The sequence below is a fragment of the Coffea arabica genome, chromosome 7c (assembly GCF_036785885.1).
Source record: "Coffea arabica cultivar ET-39 chromosome 7c, Coffea Arabica ET-39 HiFi, whole genome shotgun sequence".
Taxonomy (NCBI): domain Eukaryota; kingdom Viridiplantae; phylum Streptophyta; class Magnoliopsida; order Gentianales; family Rubiaceae; genus Coffea; species Coffea arabica.
In genome coordinates, this window is record NC_092322.1 from 14,484,949 (window position 1) to 14,507,500 (window position 22,552).

The 22,552-nt window shown below is 38.5% G+C and overlaps 3 protein-coding genes and 1 non-coding gene across 4 annotated transcripts; 1 reads left to right on the top strand and 3 right to left on the bottom strand.

The window, feature by feature from the left end:
- Positions 1–3,310: 3,310 nt before the first annotated feature.
- LOC113698697 (G-type lectin S-receptor-like serine/threonine-protein kinase LECRK3) lies at positions 3,311–5,860 on the bottom strand. Its single transcript, XM_027218601.2, has one exon. The coding sequence runs from the start codon at positions 5,739–5,741 to the stop codon at positions 3,393–3,395; it is 2,349 nt and encodes a 782-aa protein (XP_027074402.1). The 5' UTR covers positions 5,742–5,860; the 3' UTR covers positions 3,311–3,392.
- A 4,278-nt stretch (positions 5,861–10,138) lies between these two features.
- On the bottom strand, positions 10,139–15,785 carry LOC140010561 (uncharacterized). Its single transcript, XM_072057852.1, has 6 exons — positions 13,940–15,785; positions 13,743–13,825; positions 12,500–13,478; positions 11,741–12,358; positions 10,478–11,644; positions 10,139–10,182 (listed from the first exon to the last, which is right to left on the bottom strand). Exons 1-6 carry the CDS (start codon positions 15,783–15,785, stop codon positions 10,139–10,141), a joined length of 4,737 nt encoding a protein of 1,578 aa, XP_071913953.1.
- Positions 15,112–15,218, top strand: LOC113700251 (small nucleolar RNA R71). Its single transcript, XR_003450595.1, has one exon. It is a non-coding gene; the product is annotated as a small nucleolar RNA R71 (small nucleolar RNA).
- Positions 15,786–19,662: 3,877 nt separating the features above from the next.
- LOC113700100 (G-type lectin S-receptor-like serine/threonine-protein kinase LECRK3) lies at positions 19,663–22,165 on the bottom strand. Its single transcript, XM_027220557.2, has one exon. It carries the CDS (start codon positions 22,020–22,022, stop codon positions 19,680–19,682), a length of 2,343 nt encoding a protein of 780 aa, XP_027076358.2. The 5' UTR covers positions 22,023–22,165; the 3' UTR covers positions 19,663–19,679.
- Between the last annotated feature and the right edge of the window lie 387 nt (positions 22,166–22,552).

Here is a 22,552-nt window from a genome sequence, read left to right on the forward strand (position 1 = left end):
TGGCCTTGTGTATGATTGATTAGTGCACAATAATTAATTATTCATATAGGCTATTTTTGCTAAATAGGGGTAATTGAATCCGTAATTGTTCGTTATCTCTACCTCAGTAGCAACTGGCGTAATTGAGTTTATGTCAGGGGAGCATATGATCTAGCTTAAACAAACCCTCGTAGCGTGTTTGTTGGTTAGGATTGGGCCTTTCTAATTATTAATGCAATCTAGAAATTAAATCTTACGGTCGTACCTAGGGTTGTTTTTGGGTTAGAGAAATAGCTAACGGTCGTACCTTAGCTATCGATAAATTAAGGAAGGGTTGGTTGTTAATCGCGTGCATGACAACTATAACCAATCTATTAATAAATGTTGGGATTATTTTTGCATCAATGATCAGTGCATGAACTATTTCTGAAGTATACCCTTGACTAGAGTTTCTCTTAGTTATTTCTTTTAATTAATTATTTTCTGCAGTTAATTTATTTAGTTAGCATTTAATCCAAAACCCCCCATACTTTGGACTCTAAAAGAAACAATTACTCCCAGTCCCTGTGGATTCGACCCTGCTCACCGCTATCTACAGAATTAACTTTAGTTTGAGCAGGTAATTATTATTGCACAGGTTCGGCACCTGTCAAACAGCAAGGGAAATCCCAGTTACCGGGACAATAGGCGCGAACTTCTTCCTTTCTGCATTTTAGAGGATTACTTGACCTTGCCAAGAGCATTATTTGAGTCAATTGCTCCCTAAGGTTCACAGCACATCAGCACTCTATAATTTCTCAGGTCATGATGATTCATCACAAGAAGTTCCTTAAATTTGCAATTATAGAACCTTAAACTCTATTTTAAGATGATACTTAAGAAGCAACTTCATCAGATGACAAATCCAAAAAAAATTCCTTAAAAATTTGCAGTTGCAGAACCTTAAACTCGGTTTTAAAAGTTAAAACGTATCACATAGTAGGGTTAGTTTGCAAATTCAAGAACAAAATTCAAGAATTTCTGTGCAACTCAAATATAGATCAATAACAGTAGTTAAACAAACAATGTTCATAGCTTTCCTAACTTATGTCACAAATCCAAACAAAATAAAGAATAATACAAAAAGAATCCAGAAATCGGAGGAGAGCCTTCCAGATTCAGAGAAACAGAACTGCTCTTAAATTCTCAATTAGCTTTTCTGTTGAATTCCTTCACGTGTGCAAAGAGGACAAACATTCTTCTTCATTAACCACCTTTTGATGCAGTCGGCATGGTACTCATGCCTGCATTCTAGAGTTCCAATTGTCTCTTCATCCTCATACTCGCACTGGCAAACTACACAAATTTCAGGTTCTTGATCAGCAAGTGTTTGATAATTTCTGGTTTTCAAATGCTCTGAGATGGTTGCTTCTGGCAAACCATAGCTTTTACTAATCCTGTCTTCTGGGACCAATTGTTGCAGGAACTCAACAATTGGGTCATCAGCAGGAATAAAAGTCCTGAAGCTGGCAAGATTTCTTTCCTCATTGACAAACTCCATATCCAATGCACGTAGGGGAGTATGATCTTCTAGTGTAAAGGTCGAGCTAAATCGCAAGTGCATTTCGGATTCTTGATTCTGGTTCTCTAGTGGATAGTTCTCCTCTGCATCCAAATCGAGTAGGGCAGTCTCACTGTCTGGTGTAAAGGTCAACCGGGAGAGGATATTTCGTCCCTGATCAAATTCTTGAAGTTGGTTCCCAAGTGGGTAGTTCTCCTCCACATCCAAATCAAGTATGACAGTCTCATCTTCTGGTGCAAAGCTAAAATGGGAGAGGAGGTCTGGTCCCTGATTAGATTCTTGAAGATGGCTCCGGGGCCATTGGAGGTTCTGTGCTTGATTAAGAGAGTAATTGTTATTCTGATTATAGTACATCGCTTCAGCAGGTAACTGTAGTAGTATTGCAAAGGGCTAGGAAGAAAAAAGTTACGAGAATCGTAGCCTGGCTGAATAAATTGAGGATAAACTGGGAAGCCATAAGCTGACGGAACAGGGTAAAAAGGAGTCTGATCAGGAGGGGGAAAGAAAACATAGTGTTCGTCGTAAATTCCCATGTTTTCTTGAATCCTTTGCGGATAAGTTTGGTAGTGATGATAATGCTGATGAAGAGCAGGTGAATAGAACTGCTGTTGCTGCATTTTTCTTGGAGGGGGTTTTTTCAAGAATGATACTCCAGTATGAATAATGTGAAGCTAACGTTATGAACTCTGATTCTTATATAGGAATTGCAGAATCCAGATCTGGTTAGGACATGGATTTGATTTGAATTTTAGCGGAAAAGTAGAAATCAATTCGCTTAGGATTAGGAACACAAGTTTTGGAAACTTTCCTTTTTCTCTCATTGAAGTCAAAGAAGAAAGCGCGCTTATGAATGGCGCTCACAGCCAACGCCTTTAACTCATCCAACAACACAATGTTTAGAAGGCCCATATTAGATTGGGCCTGGGGCTCAGATTATGCACTCAACTCAAAATATTCCAAAGAAAAAGAAATATTTGGCAATTCAGCATATTTGGTTAAGTGAAATTGGCTCTCTCTTTCCTTAATATTTTCCTTTTTCCCTTTTTTTGTATTAATTAACCCGTTAGGTAGACCCTTTTAATAATTAACTCAAGTTTATCGATATCCTACAATAAGGTTTGACTTGGGTGAATAATGTTTCTTGCCCTTTTTTTGTATAATTTTCATTTTGGTTTGAGCAGTAGAATTACGGGTGCAAGTGAGTAGCTCGATGCTTGACTTGTGAAAATTTCGTCTCGAGCTTCATGACTTGGCTTACTTTGATCTTGTTCGAGTATAAATTGAACTGATTTTTAGCTTTAAAATGCTATGTTTGCCTGTCTAATCAAGCTTAATCAAATATTATTTATTATTTAATTTTAGTTTTTATTTTCAGTATTATTTAATTTTTTTATTTGTCAGTTTTTATAATTAATTTTGATTCGACTCGATTACATCCCTATGCAAAATGACATATAATGTCACTGTATGCATATATTACAATGTATTATACAGAGTCTTCAACACCAAATTGACAATTTCATACATCTCTAGATTATTTTTTTTTTTCAATTTCAGAATATATGATTAAAAAAAAACTTTAGGAGATTGACCTGGACAGCATTATTGCTGTGTGTGAAAAGAAAAAAAAAACATAATAGCTGTAGCTCAATGTGGATCTTTCACAGTGGTATCTTCAGTGAATACTTCAGTGACTATGACATGAATCAAGCAAGTAATATAGTTCAAATACTATACAATAACACATCAGTAGTATAAGCTAAGAAAACGCATAAAAATGTTTATCCAACAATGAAGTTCATATTTCATAAAATAGATGAGATGTGAAACTAGAAAAATACCAAAACACAAATTACAATGATATGGCACTTGAAAAAGACGGAAGGCTGGGAGGAATTGGAATGTCAACAATTCCTTCGAGCATCAGAAGAACTTTCTTCATGGATGGACGAAGTGCCGGCTCTTCTTGGATGCACCAAAGAGCTATCTTGATCATTCTTTCCGGTTCTCTCACGTCATCAACCTCCTGATCGCCAACCAATTTGTATAGCTCTCCAGCCTCAAAACACTGATAAGCCCATTCTTCGAGAATTGCTTCATTCTCAGGACTGGTACATTCTACGCTTTTTCGGCAGCATATGATTTCTAATAGCATAATTCCGAAGCTGTAAACATCTGCTTTAACTGTCACAGGCAAGTTCCTGAACCATTCTGGTGCAACATAGCCTCTTGTTCCTCTTACTCCTGTATAAGTTCTGGTTTGATCATGTTTTAATATCTTTGCCAATCCAAAATCAGAAATCTTGGCACACCCATTTTCATTCATGAGTACGTTCTGAGGTTTGATGTCACAATGGATGATTTGTGTCTCACATTCTTCATGTAAGTAAAGAATACCTCTAGCAATGTCACAGGTGATTTTCATTCTTTCGCCCCAACTTGGATGGTTCTCTGGTTTGTGCAGGATTTTTTCCAATGATCCATTGCGCATGTACTCATAAACTAGAAGCCTCTTAGCTCCATCCAGGCAGTATCCAAGTAGCTGGACGAGATTACGATGATGTGTTTTCCCAATCAGTGAGATTTCATTCTGAAACTCCCTTTCCCCTTCTGCTAATACTTTCTCAAGTTTCTTCACGGCCACAATCTTCTTGGAATTTGGCAAAATCCCTTTGTACACAGTCCCAAATGCTCCTTTGCCCAACTCTTCTCTGAATTCATTTGTTGCCTGCTCTAGCTCAGCAAAGGTGAAGGCCCTTGAAGCCACATTCTCAACAAATTCGACATTTCCCTTTCCCAGTATTTGTTTATAGCCCCATGCCCGATTTTTCTGAACATAAAGTCCAGCAAATACAGAGATCAAGATCCCAAAAACAGTAAGTGCAATCCCAATTATCAGGATATAGACACGGACTTCTTCCTTTCTGTGTTTTACAGGATTACTTTGAATTACACCTTCGTTGTTAGCTGCAGGATTGCCGACCTTGACAAGAGCAACATTCGGGTCAATTGCTCTTCTTCCATATGTCAATGGGAGTTTCTGTTTCTTGCATAGTCCATCTTTGAAGAATGCTGCTTCGCAGTTGCAATCTTCAAGACAAGCTTTTGCACAATCATCTTTCGTGCTCGTTTCCATTCTAGAAAATGTGTTAACTTCCCATGCAGTGTGTTCCAAGGACTCAATGGTGTAATTGGCATTTGAATTTGTGAAATTGCAACTATCTGGAACAAAACTACTCTCACAGCCCGAGCTCCAATTGCCCTGATTGACAAACTGAAATCCAGGAAGACATTTGCATTCGACCAAGTCATCGATTTTAGTACAGAAGGCATTGATCCCACAAAGGCCTTTGGGAACACAATCATCAGTTGAAGATTCCCATATGATTGACCAATTGCCCCCCTGATCTATCGAATGTGAATACAATCGGAAAATACCATCCACATCAATCTTCATCAAATAGATCATCTTGTTCTTAGGATGTCCTCCACCAGAAAGATTCTTCACTATATTAACACTTGAATTGATCAAGTACAGATGCCCATCATCCTGGAGATTTAGAGTTATATTTGGACCGTCTCCATTAGTTCCAGATGACCAGTAAGAATTTTCCGCTACATCTGTTGTGCCCACAGGGTACTGTACAAGGTGTCCATCCGTTTGCATCTTCAGACGAAAAATCCCCTTCGAATCATCAGTTTCTGAAGCACTGGATATGAGCTCCTGATCAGCTGCCAATCGCTGACCAGGCAACAAACTATTGGTTGGATGCTCGAAACTCTGCCAAATGATTCTCTTAACAGAATCGTATAAAACAAAATTTCCAGAATCCAACAAAGAAGCTGATGAAATAGGTTCAGAAGGATCAACAACAGTTATGTCTTGGCCTTCTGGCTGTTGCAAAATTAGCCTGCCATCCGTAGATAAAATCAGTGAAACGTTGCTCGAAAAGATGGGGCTGTCCCTGTTGGCAGTCCAAACAGCAGTTTTTTGGGGAATTCCAGCAAGAAAAATCCCAACCGCGTAGCCATTGCGTTGCTGATAGAATCCAAGGGCAAATATCCCAGATGGCGACAACCATGATGATGAGTTGCCTGTGGGGGTTAAAGAAGAACCTAAACTAATGTTAAGAGGCCTTTGTTGAGCTGCTATTCTTGAATGGAATGTTGATAAGAGGAAGAAGAACAAGAAAGCAGCCATGTATGGAAATTGGGTGGTGGAAGAGAAGACAACCAGTTCTTTTTGTTCTTGCTTTTTTTCTTTTTATTATACTGGTTGCATCACACTTGCTTTCTTCATATACGTAAAAGTTACGTAGAAATTTGGCCTTTGCAGCGATTCAGGTCTTCTGAGTAAATTTTGCATGTTTCAGTTCACATTCAGTATATTGTTAGGAAGCTTCCCAATTCTGACATCCACACAACCTCTGTGGTGCAGAAATAACATTTGAAAACTCAATTCCATCTTAATCAAAACTAAGAAAATCTTGGTTGACATGAAAACTCTCACTACAGCTGTTCTGAGAACCCCCGATCTCACGGCAGAAGCAGGAAGCAGGAAATGCATGTGAATGAAATATAAATCCAGACTCATGAGTTACAAAGTAACTTGGATAAAAGTAAATCATTTTAATCCTATAATTTTTGTTCGTTCAAAAGTTATTGGGCCAGACCTTGGATTCGAGGAATTATAACCTTACAATATTCAAGGAGTCCTTCAACTCAAGGCATTACAACTCTACCATGTTAGAGGATTCTTGAAGAATTTTATGCCTGTTTTAGAAGGGTAAGAGGAGTCCTTAGACCTGGGGCATTATGTTAGAGGGGTCAATTCATGAAGAATTTTATGGAGTCTCTGGAAATTTATCAAGTCCGTGTTAGAGGGATCAATTTTCTTATTCCACCAGGACAGTGAAGAAATTTCTATTAACTTCCACCAAGTCTAAAATGATTAAGTTTATACTCGAGATACTGAAATTATAATCTATGCAGTTAGATCAAGAGTTTTGCATTTAAATTAATAATTAGTTTGGGTACGAAATAAAAAATTGAATGTAAATTAAGGGTACTAATCAATGCCAAACTTCAAGGATTCAATTGGTGGCACCAACCATACAAGTCTAGGATTAATGTATTGAGATTTTAGAGGTATTTTTCTTTTCTTTTTTTTCTTGATCATAGAGGAAGGGTGAGATTTACGAAATAGGGAGGGCGAAGAGGGGATTAGAACTCAGGTTTTCAAAATTCTAAATTCTGAAACTTCAACTTTTACCTCTGGATCAAAACATATATAAAACTAAACTATTGATTTTAAATAAAACAATGGTGGGCAACAAAATTTATGAAATCTCTCCCAGAATTTCTTTTTTCCCCCTTTCCAGTGATCCTCGTCCTTGTGGTGCAGCCTGCATCCTTCACTTTTTATAAGAGGACACAAATTGACAAGTGTCGATCCTGTGCAATAATAAATACCTACTCGAGAAAAATGAATTTTCTGTGTATAGTAGTGAGTAGGGTCGAATCCACAGGGACTGGAAAAAAAATTCGATTCTTTTCAAGTTCGGGACACGGGGGATTTTTATCAGATAAAACTAAAAATAAATAATTAAACAATTTAACTAAAAATAATTAAACAATTTAACCAAAGATAAATAATTAATTAATACAATTGTAAATAGCAATTAAATAAATAATAAATAAATTCTAGCCAAGGATACAACTACGCAGACACAGTCCATTCATCCGATCATTGATGCAAAGAAGGTTCACTTAATTTAATTAATAGGCTAGTTATAGTCGCCGATAAGCTCTAACGACCAGCTTTTCCTTAATTTATTGATAACCAAGGTACGACCGTTGATTACCTCTAACTAGGAAATACTCCTAGGTACGACCGTAGGAATTAATTTCCTAATTGCATTAAAAACTAGAAAAGCCTAACCCAAATTAATAACACGCTACGAGGGTTATTTAAATCAGATTGCATGTTCTCCTAGTATGTGAAAATACTAGTTGCCACTAATATTAACCAACTAAACAATTACGGATTTAATTGATTAATTTGACAAGAGATTAAAAAGTCAAATTGCACATCGGGCCCTTGATATCCAATTAACAAAATAATCCCATGGAAATTAAAATAGAAAACATGCAAATATTAACAAATTAAGGAACATGTAAAATTAATTAGATCTCACAGATATTTGGGACTGCGTCTTCGCGTTGATCCTTGACTAGAGGAGAAAATTAGCCACGCCTCATAAGAAAATCTTCACACAATTCAATTGAATTTAAAGTCATCATCTTTCTTCGATAATTGAGAGAGTGAATAACAAAGCTCTCGGAAGAGAATAAGAAAATTGCACACTAGAATTCAACAAACCAAAACAACTCCCTATTCTCTCCTCTGGAACATCCCTCGGAGAGAAAAACTAAAACTCCTCTTCCCAGACGGAAGAGAAGAAGAAAAACTCCCCCTCCAAATGTCTGGCTCTCCCCCGAATAAAAACAAGCCAATTCCAAACTCCACTCCACGCTCACAAAAGAAAACATTCCTTCCCTACCTAATCAACTCCACCGAAAATAAAAGCAAAGCCAACTATGGTTTGTCGGTTTTCTTTGACCAGGTGCACACTTTCACAATTAAGAAAGCAAACCAAAAATGTGTCTTTACCATAGTTATTAAACCCGGCCCGGGGAGGAATCCGGTGAAGGAGGTGGGTCAACGGGTTATTGGTTCATTTCTGCTCCCATTTCTGAAATTATATCCACATACCAAATATAAATATATATTGACAATTAAAGCAATATTTGGCAAGGATAAAGAGGAGAATTAACAATAAAATTACTAACAATTAACATCCTATCAATTCCCCCCACACTTAAATCATGCTTGTCCTCAAGCATGGGAACAACTAAATTCAACAATGGCTAACTCTCATTTCATTTACTGCCAAGCTATGCTTATCCCAAAATCAAGTTTTAGTGGCTAAGTGTCAAGACATATTTCTCCCGATTAGCTTCTGAAATCATAGACTCGTCCAATTCATGGCTAACTCGTCTAAGAAATTAAAATATTAAACTAGCAAAAGTTAGCAATTGGGTCAACTGAAAATCAAAATCTCAACATTGAAGAACAAGGATCGGCAGGCCAATAGGATCTCACATTATTTTTTTAACAATTAAATTTTTTTTTTTTTTTACATAAATGCTCAGTCCCAAGCTATTCAAGTCTTTTGACGTGAACTCTGACATTTTTAGATGAAAGAGCCCAGTTACTCAACTTTTCACAGCTTCAGGACTAACTACTCATAGATATCGCCACTTTTTGACGCGAAAGTCGACACTTGTGGTGAAAACTCCCGGTTACTGGGTGACGGCACTAGCGGAGTAGAGTCATTTATTAATCACAATTAAAGTATCAGAATACCAGATAATTAAAGATCATGGCCCACGTCATCTCCTAATATGGAGAACTAAGATCAACAATTGCCCAATCCACATAACAATTGCTAATAAAATATTTAAATTGCCTAAACAAGTTAACCACAATTTGCACCAAGTCATTAAACTCATGATATTCACCAAGATAACATGCGTTTACTTGCCATCTAAACAAAATTCATAGGATAAATCACAACCAGCAATAAACGAATGAATTGCCATATTTATTCATCAAAACACTAGTAAGAAAAGCAGTAAATTAAAGAAACACCAATCAAAACTAAACCCAAATCCCCCCCCACACTTAAATCACACATTGCCCTCAATGTGATAACGAAACAGTAAAAATAAGAAGAAGGACAACGAAACTCCCCTTAAGCTGGTGCCAGCTATTAGCACCTGTAGTTGGAGGAGGCGGAGCGGAGGTCAAAGGGTCGGGATCGTGGTTTCACCATTCTTTCCAAATTGTACTAAATAAATAAAAATCAAGCAAAGTAAAAAGAAACAAGCAAAGTAACACAGAAGTATCCAACTAAGGATGAATAGAAATGTCAGGTAGTCCAAACACGCAAAACTTTCAGAAATGTACTGTAATAAAAATAATAAAAACATACTGCAATAATAAAATAAGAAAATAAAAAAAATAATAGAAAGAGATTGAGGCAGGCGCGTGCATACGAAGCCAGTGGTGCGATGAAGGTGGTGGCTGTGAGAGAGAAGAGTTTGCGGCAGCTGGATCTGGTGGTGCTCAGCGACTGCGGGTGGTGGGCGACGGGTTGGGGTAGCGCGCGCGAGGGAGCGGCGGGCTCCAGGTGGCGCGCGAGGAGCGGCGATGGCGTCGGTGGAGCAGGAAGAAGGGAGGAGACCTGGGGCGGCGGCGGCTCTGGTTGAAGGAACCAGAGAAAAGGGAAAAACAGGGAAAGAAGAAAGAAAGAAAGAAAGAAAGGAAGAAAGAAGAAAGAAAAAGAAAAGAAGAAAAAGAAGGTTTTTTTTTTTTTTTTTCAAAAACAATGCTTACGTAGATCTGAAATCTATTTTTTTTTTTTTTCAGGTTGTCAAACACCGCGTGGGCACGCCAAGATTACGAAACGTCCCTAACCTCAGGAGATACCAACGCCGCGTGGGCGCGCCAAGATTGGCCTTCGTCCCCTGACCTCAGGAGACACCAACACCGCGGGGGCACGCCAAGATTTCACTTCCTGATTTCAGTAAAGGAAATATGAGTACTGATACTACCCAACGAGTAAATGACCCAATGCAAAAGAACCAACTAGAAAGAACAAAACAACTAGAAATAACAAAACTAATATTTGGGTTGCCTCCCAAACTAGCGCCTTTCTTTAATGTCTTTGGCTAGACATAGCCCATAATTTGCTTAAACCAAGCAAATTGGGTCCTCCAAATGCGTCATCTCTACTCGCTCAACTGGAGCCTCATCATAATAAGGCTTGAGACGATGACCATTCACCACAAATTTCTTCTCCGTCTTCAGACTCTGGATCTCCACTGCACCATAATCAAAGACATTAGTTACAACAAAGGGACCAATCCAACGAGAACGTAATTTACCTGGAAATAGCTTCAATTTGGAGTGGTATAGTAGAACTTTTTGCCCGCAGACGAATGTCTTTCTAGAGATCTGTTGGTCATGAAAGATCCGATTCTTCTCTTTATAGATCACTGCATTCTCGTATGCTTCATTTCGGATTTCTTCCAACTCTTGCAATTGCAACTTTCTTTGAATTCCGCCTTCCTCGATATCCATATTGCATTGCTTGACTGCCCAAAACGCTCTATGCTCAAACTCTACCGGGAGATGACATGGTTTTCCAAATACCAATCGGTAAGGAGACATGCCAATGGGTGTCTTGTATGCCGTCCTATATGCCCATAGTGCATCCTCTAGTCTCACACTCCAATCCTTCCTATCGGGTCGGACCATCTTTTCTAGAATTGATTTGATCTCTCGGTTCGATACTTCCGCCTGACCATTTGTCTGAGGATGGTAGGATGTAGAGACTTTGTGCAAGACACCGTATCTCCTAAACATTGCAGCGATCGTTTTGTTGCAGAAATGAGTACCCCGATCACTTACAATTGCTCGTGGCATCCCAAAGCGGACAAAAATATTAGACTTAACGAATTCTGCAACCACTTTGGAATCATTAGTGCGGGTGGCCTTTGCTTCTACCCACTTCGAAACATAATCTACAGCAAGCAATATATACAAAAAACCAAAGGACGAAGGAAAAGGACCCATAAAATCAATGCCCCAAACGTCAAAAATTTCAACAAAAATCATTGGGGTTTGAGTCATTTGATCCCTACGAGAGATATTACCCACTCTTTGACACTTATCACATGACTTACAAAATGAGTAGGCATCTTTGAATAGAGTTGGCCAATAGAATCCACTCTCTAGCACCTTACGAGCCGTTCTCTTCGGTCCAAAGTGACCTCCACATGCAAAAGAGTGACAATATGCTAGAATAGATTGAAATTCAACTTCACTTACACATCTACGGATGATTTGATCGGCACCCCGCTTCCAGAGGTAAGGATCATCCCAAATGTAGAACTTTGCATCGCTCCTCAACTTGTCTCTCTTTGCCTTAGGCCATCCTGTAGGAAATTTGTCAGTGACTAGAAAATTAACAATATCTGCATACCAAGGCAAGGATGAATTAATAGAAAATAAATGCTCCTCGGGAAATGCTTCTCTCAATGGGAGGTCCTCTTCGACGACTTGTACTCGACTCAAGTGATCTGCTACCAGGTTCTCTGCCCCTTTCTTATCTCGGATCTCCAGGTTGAACTCTTGTAACAACAATATCCACCGTATCAATCGCGGTTTTGCCTCTTTCTTGGTCAATAAATACCGTAAAGCTGCATGATCAGAAAAAATAATAACTTTAGCACCAAGTAAATAAGACCGAAATTTTTCTAAGGCAAAAACAACTGCTAAAAGCTCCTTTTCGGTGGTTGAATAGTTCAATTGAGCTCCGTTCAAGGCTCGAGATGCGTAGTAGATAGCATGAGCTGCCTTTCCTACTCTTTGACCCAATACCGCACCCACTGCATAGTCGCTGGCGTCACACATGATTTCGAATGGGAGGTTCCAGTCAGGGGGTTGGATAATAGGTGAGGTGGTCAATAACTCCTTTAACTTATTGAATGCCCCCTTACATGTTTCATCAAATTCGAAGGATACATCTTTTTGCAAAAGTTGGAACAAGGGTGCTCCAATTTTCGAGAAGTCCTTGATGAACCTTCTATAGAAACCTGCGTGACCCAAGAAAGAACGAACTTCCCGCACACTCGCGGGGTAAGGTAAAGTAGATATAACATCTATTTTTGCCTTATCAACCTCAATACCTGTAGATGATACAACATGACCCAAAACTATCCCGTGTTCAACCATAAAATGACATTTTTCCCAATTAAGCACGAGATTAGTTTCTATACACCTTACTAAGATCAATTTCAGGTTATCTAGACAGTTTTCAAAACTTTCACCATATACACTGAAATCGTCCATGAAAACCTCAATAATCTTCTCAACATATTCTGAAAAGATACTTACCATGCATCTTTGGAAGGTAGCAGGTGCATTACACAATCCAAATGGCATCCTTCGGTATGCAAATGTTCCAAATGGGCAGGTGAAAGTAGTCTTCTCTTGGTCCTCGGGTGCGATGGCAATTTGAAAATAACCTGAAAATCCATCCAAGAAACAATAGTAAGCTCGACATGCTAATCGCTCCACCATTTGGTCAATGAAAGGGAGGGGGAAATGGTCCTTTTTCGTGACGGCATTTAGCTTTCGGTAATCGATACACTGTCGCCATCCGGTGGGCTTTCGAATTGGTACGAGCTCACCCTCTTGGTTTGATTCCACTGTCACCCCTGCCTTTTTCGGGACCACCTGTACTGGACTTACCCATGGGCTGTCTGATATTGCAAATATAATTCCAACGTCCAGCAGTTTTAAAATCTCTTTCTTTACGACCTCCATCATGAGAGGATTTAATCTCCGTTGAGCTTGCCGTACGGGTTTAGAATTCTCCTCGAGTCGAATTCGGTGCATACACACCGCGGGACTAATTCCCTTGATGTCGGCGATGGTCCATCCTATCGCCTGCTTATGTTCCCTAAGAACTCGAAGTAGTTTCTCTTCTTGAACCTTTGATAAACCCGCGGAGATGATCACTGGAAGTGTCTCCCCTTCACCCAAGTATGCATATTTCAGGTGTTTCGGCAGCGGTTTCAGTTCCAAGACAGGTGCCTGCACCACAGATGGAAGTAACCTTTTGTGAGGTTCAGGTATAAAAATGGGTGCGAGGTCATACCTTGTCTTCGTGGTTGGTAACGTTTGCAACGATCCAATCACGCATTTAAGCTCTTCACTCAACTCTACTCCAGAGGTTGTTTCGGACTCGAAGTGCCTGGTCAGAACGACCTCTAACTCATCCCTGCCTTCAATTTCAAAAACCTCCTGTATAGCAGGGTCAATAACATTTACCGAGAAAACAGAGCCAACATTTGAATCGGATGGATATTTCATGGTCTCAAAAATGTTAAAGTGAACAATCTCACCATCAAATTCCATAGACAAAGTACCCTTATTAACATCAATTTTGGTTCGGGCTGTGCTCAAAAAGGGTCTACCTAACAATAGAGGTGACGGATCACGGGAGTGTTCATCCTCCATGTCGAGCACATAAAAATCAGCTGGAAAAACCAATTCATTAATTTTTACCAAAACATCTTCAATCAACCCGTCAGGGTATGCATTGGTCCTGTCAGCTAATTGGATTATTATCCCAGTTTCTTTCAAAGGGCCTAAGTTCAAAGAAGCATAAATAGATTTCGGCATGACATTAATCGATGCTCCTAGATCTAACATGGCCTTTCCAATCAAAATATTACCTATCCTACAAGGAATAGTAAACATACCTGGATCTCCGCATTTCGGTGGAAGCTTTCTTTGTAGAATTGCTGAAACATTCTCCCCAACTATAACTCGTTCATCCCCTTTCAACCGCTTGCGATTGGCACACAGGTCCCTCAAAAATTTTGCGTACCTGGGTACTTGTTTAATCGCATCCAGTAGGGGTATGTTGATCTCCACCTTGCGAAAGATCTCCAGGACCTCTTTTTCCTTGTCTTGCTTCTTTGGTTTCTCTAACCTGCTAGGAAAGGGAGGTGGATTAGTTTTAGTTGTAGGAATTGGGTTCGAGGGTACCTTTGCATTTTTGTTGTCTGTGCCCTCCTCTTCCAATTCTTTTTCAATCCGTTCCTCGTCCTTGTCTTTAGGAATCACCGGTTCGGGTCCTTGAACTTCCTTGCCACTCCTTAAGGTCATTGCGCTTACATTCTTTGGATTTGCCTCAGGTTGAGATGGCAACTTTCCTTGAACTTGGGACTCCAAACGATTGATTGTTATAGCCATTTGATTCATTTGATTTTGCAATGATTGCACCTGTCCCAATTGATTTCTCATGCTTTGCAGGTCTGAATCCGTCTTTTGTTGATTAGCAAGTAATTGCTTCATCATTTCTTCCATGGACGGACTTGAGTTTGAAGGGGGTGGTGGTGGTGGTGGGCGAGGATGATACTGCTGTTGGTGTCCTTGCTGTCTATTTGGCACAAAGTTAGACTGCCTATTTCCTCCATAGCTAAGGTTGGGGTGATCCCTCCAACCAGGATTGTAGGTGTTTGAGTATGGATCATATGGCTTTCTTGGCGCGGGCGCGTGGCCAGCCATGTTCACCTGTTCTGCAGTTTCTTCTTGAACCAGTGGACACATTTCCGTAGGATGACCCACGGCAGTGCACACCCCACACACTTTGGCTTGTGAAGCATTCCCCACAGCTAATTGTCTTACAAAAGATGTTAATTCGGAGATCTGCTGTTGGATAGAGGACGTTTCCACCTCATTCACCCTGCGCGTCGGGATGTCCTCTCTTGAACCAAACTGTTGTGAGTTCTCAGCCATCCCTTCAATCAACTCCCATGCTCCTCGAGGGGTTTTGTTCACCAACGCCCCTCCACTTGCAGCATCGATTATGCTTCTGTCCCTGAAAAGTAATCCCTCATAGAAATATTGGATGAGCAGTTGCTCACTTATCTGATGTTGAGGGCATTTGGTGCACAGTTTCTTAAACCTCTCCCAGTACTCATAGAGTGACTCGCCTGGGTGTTGTTTGATGCCACATATCTCTTTCCTTAGGCTCGCAGCTCGAGACGCCGGAAAGTACTTGTCCAGAAATTTTTTCTTCAATTGATCCCACGTGGTGATACTACCAGGTGGTAGGTAGTAGAGCCAGTCTTTTGCGGAGTCCTTCAAAGAGAAGGGGAAAGCCCTCATCTTTATTTGCTCTTCTGTAATTCCCGGAGGCTTCATACTGTTGCAAACGACGTCGAACTCTTGCAAGTGCTTGTAGGGCTCCTCACCTGGTAGACCATGAAAAGATGGCAAGAGATGAATTAGACCAGATTTTAGTTCAAAGGGAGTGTCATCATTTAAATTTGGAAAAGTAATGCACAAGGGCTGCTGATTTAAATCAGGAGCAGCCAACTCCCTTAATGTTCGTGCATTTGCCATAGTGACTTCCTCTTGGTCTGAATCACTCGAATTGTCACCAGACAAATTTGTCGGCTCAACCTCTGGATCAAGTCCCTGAGGTGCAATACCGTATTGCTCTTCTCTGAGCTGCCTGGTTTCTTTCCTCGTTCTACGCGCGGTCTTCTCTACTTCAGGGTCGAAAACTAATTCGCCTGTACGAGAAGAGCGAGACATAAACTAGAAAAAAAATACCAGAAAATTAGAACAAAAATGAACTTAAAAAGAAACAAATAATTAACGCCAGTCCCCGGCAACGGCGCCAAAAATTGACAGGTGTCGAGCCTGTGCAATAATAAATACCTACTCGAGAAAAATGAATTTTCTGTGTATAGTAGTGAGTAGGGTCGAATCCACAGGGATTGGAAAAAAAATTCGATTCTTTTCAAGTTCGGGACACGGGGGATTTTTATCAGATAAAACTAAAAATAAATAATTAAACAATTTAACTAAAAATAATTAAACAATTTAACCAAAGATAAATAATTAATTAATACAATTGTAAATAGCAATTAAATAAATAATAAATAAATTCTAGCCAAGGATACAACTACGCAGACACAGTCCATTCATCCGATCATTGATGCAAAGAAGGTTCACTTAATTTAATTAATAGGCTAGTTATAGTCGCCGATAAGCTCTAACGACCAGCTTTTTCTTAATTTATTGATAACCAAGGTACGACCGTTGATTACCTCTAACTAGGAAATACTCCTAGGTACGACCGTAGGAATTAATTTCCTAATTGCATTAAAAACTAGAAAAGCCTAACCCAAATTAATAACACGCTACGAGGGTTATTTAAATCAGATTGCATGTTCTCCTAGTATGTGAAAATACTAGTTGCCACTAATATTAACCAACTAAACAATTACGGATTTAATTGATTAATTTGACAAGAGATTAAAAAGTCAAATTGCACATCGGGCCCTTGATATCCAATTAACAAAATAATCCCATGGAAATTAAAATAGAAAACATGCAAATATTAACAAATTAAGGAACATGTAAAATTAATTAGATCTCACAGATATTTGGGACTGCGTTTTCGCGTTGATCCTTGACTAGAGGAGAAAATTAGCCACGCCTCATAAGAAAATCTTCACACAATTCAATTGAATTTAAAGTCATCATCTTTCTTCGATAATTGAGAGAGTGAATAACAAAGCTCTCGGAAGAGAATAAGAAAATTGCACACTAGAATTCAACAAACCAAAACAACTCCCTATTCTCTCCTCTGGAACATCCCTCGGAGAGAAAAACTAAAACTCCTCTTCCCAGACGGAAGAGAAGAAGAAAAACTCCCCCTCCAAATGTCCGGCTCTCCCCCGAATAAAAACAAGCCAATTCCAAACTCCACTCCACGCTCACAAAAGAAAACATTCCTTCCCTACCTAATCAACTCCACCGAAAATAAAAGCAAAGCCAACTATGGTTTGTCGGTTTTCTTTGACCAGGTGCACACTTTCACAATTAAGAAAGCAAACCAAAAATGTGTCTTTACACAATGGTCAAGTCTTCGTGGTCCCCACCAACTTTGACATGTTGTCTAGCCAAATTGAATTCCCAAATGCAATTCCATTCTTCTACGTTGGTTTGCACCAAAATTGTGCAAAGTTCCACAATAATCTTCTCAAGAGGTTTCTGCTCCCATTTCTGAAATTATATCCACATACCAAATATAAATATATATTGACAATTAAAGCAATATTTGGCAAGGATAAAGAGGAGAATTAACAATAAAATTACTAACAATTAACATCCTATCACAAATAACAGATTAACAAAACATGCCTGGGGAGACTTCCACAAGACTTGTGGTGTTTAGACGGTCCTGCCACGGAATACCTTTCGGCTGTGCTGGAAATGTGTTAATGGTTTGACGGAGAGATGAATATGGAAGCTGCAAATCTTGCAATGACTAGGTGTGTGTGCTTTTGCTCCTTACATGTTGCTCTCAATATTATTGGTAGACTATTCCTTTTAAGATTAATAGGGGGGAAAACTATTTTTTAAAATTATTTCCAGCAAAGGAAAGGTAGAATTTAAAAAGTAACGAAGCAGTGACGGACGCAGGATTTTGGTTTGGAGGGAGGGGGGAGGGGAATGATCAAACAACGAGTAACAAAAAATTATCAAAACAAATGATGCACTCTAATCTAAAATTAAAGTCTTAAAACCAAAGTTTAATAGGTGATAACTAAACACTAAATGTTTTTAATAAGAAGAGACAAAATATAAGGCAAAAGATGAAAATTAGGTCATGGACCAAAATCATATAGACATTAACCCTATAAAAATTAACACAAAAATGTTAAGATACAAATTTTAGAATAAGAACAATTGACAGATTAATAATCATAAAAAATAATCTAAATCACAAATTTAAAATAAGTATATGTGTCCAAATAATGAATGATTATGAATCAAATTATAAAGGGATTGTAAAGGAAAAAAATTAAACTCGCATTGAAAAAATGGAGTTTTGGGACGAGTCGATATTTGAAATAAGTTGAACGAATGTGGGAAAAGATGGATGCTTGCTTCTTGGTTTAGGCGTTGGCTTTTGACTAATACATCAAGTCAATTGCATATAACTATAATTCTAAATATAATTAAATTTCTTTTTATTTGTCAATTATTTGTTTCCTTACCTTAAGTAATGTAAGGACATACTAAATAGTAAATACATTAAAGCTATAATAGTGAAATTTAGTATATATATATATATATATGTATGTATGTCTGTGTGTGTGTGTGTCTAATGAAACTAGAATGACATATTATAAAACAAATTTTAAAAATTAAAGGACATAAACATGTTAACTAACCAAAAAAATTGTTGAGGAACAAAATGATAGAGTTCAAATTTAAATATAATATACCATATAGAATTTTTGGAAAATTTTAGGGATAGGGGGGTGGCTGCCCCAACCCGCCCTCCCTATGTCCATCATTGCAGGGAGGGATAGGGAAATTTGAACCCAGGACTTAAGAATTTTTATCCAAAAATAATGTTTAATTATATCTATTGTTTGTGGATCAAACATGAAGCATAAAAAGGGTTGGTTTAGTTGCATACATAGTTTGAAAGAATGTTTCTATGTTGTCTATTATTTAGAGAAAACAAAATTTTCAGTTCTCTCCTTTCATCACTAATTAAATTAAGTGCAAAATCTTTCTAGCTTATGTGCAAGCATGTACTGGACTCAAATGATATTAATATGTACAATTAATTCCATTGTAAGAGTTTTTCATTAATTGATAAGTTTTTTTTTTTTATATATAGGTTAAAAGTTGGATTACAGTTGTAAGATTTTGTGTTTGTACATTCTTCCGAATTTTGCCGATAAGTATCTCTTTCTATATAAGTTGAATCACTAGGTTAATTATCCTGCCAAACAACATTATTATTTTCCAGAGGCTGCATGCACCAAATTAGTTGAGGAGTGAGGACCAAATTTGGACTCTAATACCAATACAGTTAATTGTAGTATATATTTTCTACTACATCTAAGAATTTGCATCTAATTGTTTAGGTACTATAAGTCATCTGCAATTCAACTATTCTTGGTATAGCAAAAATTAACCTTTTTTTTTACATAATACTATGGCAAATAACTTAAGTTTTTACCTAATAACGAGTCTCTGTGGGATTAGTAATAAGAGTCTGCGAATATTTATGGCAACTATTCAAGTACAAAGTAGAAATATAGAAGTGATACGCGTAAAAAACCAGTAAAGGAGAATGTGTATTGTAAAAGTACTATATATATTATGCCCTTTTTGTTCTTATGATTATGCATCGGCAGTTGCATGTAGCACTTTTTATTTCTAGTATAATGTAGTAATATAGAACTGCTTATATAAAAATGCTATTATAGGAGTAACTTTTTTTTTTCGACATAAAACCATGGCACTTAAAGTTTTACTTAACAACAAGTCCAAGTATAAAGTAGAAATATAGAAGTAAATGATTGACAATCCAACCACAATGTAAATGACAGAATTTAAAGTTTTAAAAGAGACAGTGTGTTGCAAAAAAAAAAAAAAAAAAAAAAGACACCACAATTATGTGGAACTTAAAAACGATGTAGGACTGGGAGGATCTGGAATATCAACAGTTCCTTCGAGCATCAGAAGAACTTTCTTCATGGATGGACGAAGTGCTGGCTCATCCTGGATGCACCAGAGAGCTATCTTTGTCATTCTTTCCAGTTTTCTCATGTCAACAACCTCCTGATCACCAACCAATTTATGCAGCTCTCCGGCTTTGAAACACTGGTAAGCCCAATCTTCAAGAACAGCTTGATCCTCAGAAAAGCTCCAGTCTAGACTTTTTCGGCAGCATATGATCTCCAACAGCACAATCCCAAAGCTGTAAACGTCTGCTTTAACTGTCACGGGCATCTTCCTGTACCATTCTGGTGCAACATAGCCTTTTGTTCCTCTAAAAGTTGTGTGAGTTCTTGTTTGATCACGCTTTAATAGCTTTGCAAGCCCAAAATCAGAAATCTTGGGACACCTGTTTTCATCCATGAGTATATTCTGAGGTTTAATGACGCAATGGATGATTTGTGTCTCACATTCTTCATGTAAGTAAAGAATGCCTCCTGCAATGTCGCGGGCAATTTTAGTTCTTTCGTCCCAACTCGGATGGTTCTCTGGTTTGAGAAGGACATCTGCCAATGATCCATTGCTCATATACTCATAAACTAGAAGCCTCTTAGCTCCATCAAGGCAGTAGCCGAGCAGCCGGACGAGATTGCGGTGATGTGTTTTCCCAATCACCTTGATTTCATTCTGAAACTCCTTTTCGCCTTCTGCTAATACTTTCTCAAGCTTCTTCACAGCCACAACCTTCTCAGAATCTGGCAAAATCCCTTTATACACAGCCCCAAATGCTCCTCTACCCAACTCTTCTCTGAATTCATTTGTTGCTTGCTCCAATTCAGCAAAAGTAAAGGCCCTTGGAGCCACATTCTCAACAAATTCAACATTTCTGAATTGTGATACCTGCTTATAAGCCCATACCTGATTTCTACGAACATAAACTCCAGCAATTACAGATATCAGAACTCCAAGAACAACAAGGGAAATCCCAATTCTTAGAACATAGACACGAACTTCTTCCTTTCTGCATTTTAGAGGATTACTTGGAATTACACCTTCATCTATAGTTGCATGTTTGTGGACCTTGACAAGAGCAATATTCGAGTCAGTTTCTCTTTTTCCATATGTCAATGGGAGCCTCTGCTTCTTGCATTGTCCATCTTTGAAGAATGCTGCTTCGCAGTTGCAATCTTCAAGACAAATCTTTGCACAATCTTCTCTCGTGCCTGTGTTCACCATGGAAAAGGTGTTATCTTCCCATACAGTATTTTCCAAGAATTCAATGGTATGGTTGACATTTGAATCCGTGGAATTACAACTATCTGTAACAAAACTCCTCTCACAGCCCAACCTCCAATTTCCTTGATTGACAAACTGAAATCCAGGAAGACATTTGCAATCGACCAAGTTATCAATTTTAGTGCAAAAGCCATTGAACCCACAAAGGCCTTTAGGATCACATCTATCAGTTGAGGATTCCCATATGATCGACCAATTGCGCCCCTGATCTACCGAATATGAATACAGTCGGAAAATACCATCCACATCAATCTTCATCAAATAGATCATCTTGTTCTTAGGATGTCCTCCATCAGAAAGATTCTTCACTAAATTAACACTTGAATTGGTCAAGTACAGATGTCCGTCATCCTCGAGATTTAGAGTTACATTTGGACCGTCTCCAAATGTTCCAGATGCCCAATAGGCAGTTTCCTGTTTGTTTGCTGCTCCCACTGGGTATTGTACAAGGTTTCCATCTGTTTGCATTACCAGACGAAAAATTCCTCTTGAATCATCAGTTTCTGAAGCACTGGATATCAGCTCCTGACCGGCTATCAATTGCTGACGAGGCAATAAACTATTAGTCGGATGCTCGAAACTTTGCCATATGATTCTCTTAACAGAATCGTATAATACAAAATTTCCAGAATCCAACATAGAAGCTGATGAAATAGGTTCAGAAGGATCAACAACTGTTATGTCTTGGCCTTCTGGCAGCTGCAAAATGAGCCTGCCATCTGTAGACAAAATCAGCGAAACATTGCTCGAAAAAATGGGGTTATCCCTGTTGGCAGTCCAAACTGCAGTCTTTTCAGGAATTCCAGCAAGAAAAATCCCCACAGCATGGCCATTGCGTTGCTGATAGAATCCAAAAGCAAATATTCCAGATGGCGACAACCATGATGACGAGTTGCCTGTGGGCGTTAGAGAAGAACCTAAGCTAATGTTAAGAGGGCTTTTTTGAGCTGCTATTCCTGAATAGAATGCTGATGATAGAACGAAGAACAAAAAAGCAGCCATGTATGGAAATTGCGAGATGGAATAGAAGAGAAGCAGCTTTTCTCTTGCTCTTCTGCGGATACACTGGTTGCATCACACTACTTAATATGTGTGTGAACTGATAGAAATTTGTCTGTGCAACGACTCAGATCTTCTGGGGAAAATAGTTGTATTCATGTTTTGAAAGTAGGAAAAATGAATCAGTTGAAACTTTCAACTTCCATTTGTACAGAAACTTCTACGGATAACCTACTAGACAGAGTAAAGACTGGGAGAGATTTTCATCCCGACGTCCCAGAAGTCGCAGAGTCAACAAATTGAAATTTGAATATTCACTTCCACTGTGATCAAACTTATAATTCACACCTGTCTTTTCAAAATTAAGTTGAAAAAGTATTGGTATTCTTGAATGTTGAAAAAATTGAGGAATGTTTTAATCATACGCTTTAAATTGGCACCCAATGACTTGGTCAACTGAACATCTGTAATACTTTATTTCACTCAACAATGAAGCCTCAACTTTCAATTCAAGTTTACAGGAAATTTCTTCT

Coding starts and splice junctions, on each gene's coding strand:
- LOC113698697 (XM_027218601.2), bottom strand. CDS start 5,741: ATGGCTGCTTTCTTGTTCTTCTTCCTCTTATCAACATTCCATTCAAGA.
- LOC140010561 (XM_072057852.1), bottom strand. CDS start 15,785: ATGTCTCGCTCTTCTCGTACAGGCGAATTAGTTTTCGACCCTGAAGTA. Junction 13,479..13,742: donor GGTTGATTGAAGATGTTTTG/GTAAAAATTAAT, acceptor CCTGCTATACAG/GAGGTTTTTGAAATTGAAGG. Junction 12,359..12,499: donor GGACGATTTCAGTGTATATG/GTGAAAGTTTTG, acceptor TATCATCTACAG/GTATTGAGGTTGATAAGGCA.
- LOC113700100 (XM_027220557.2), bottom strand. CDS start 22,022: ATGGCTGCTTTTTTGTTCTTCGTTCTATCATCAGCATTCTATTCAGGA.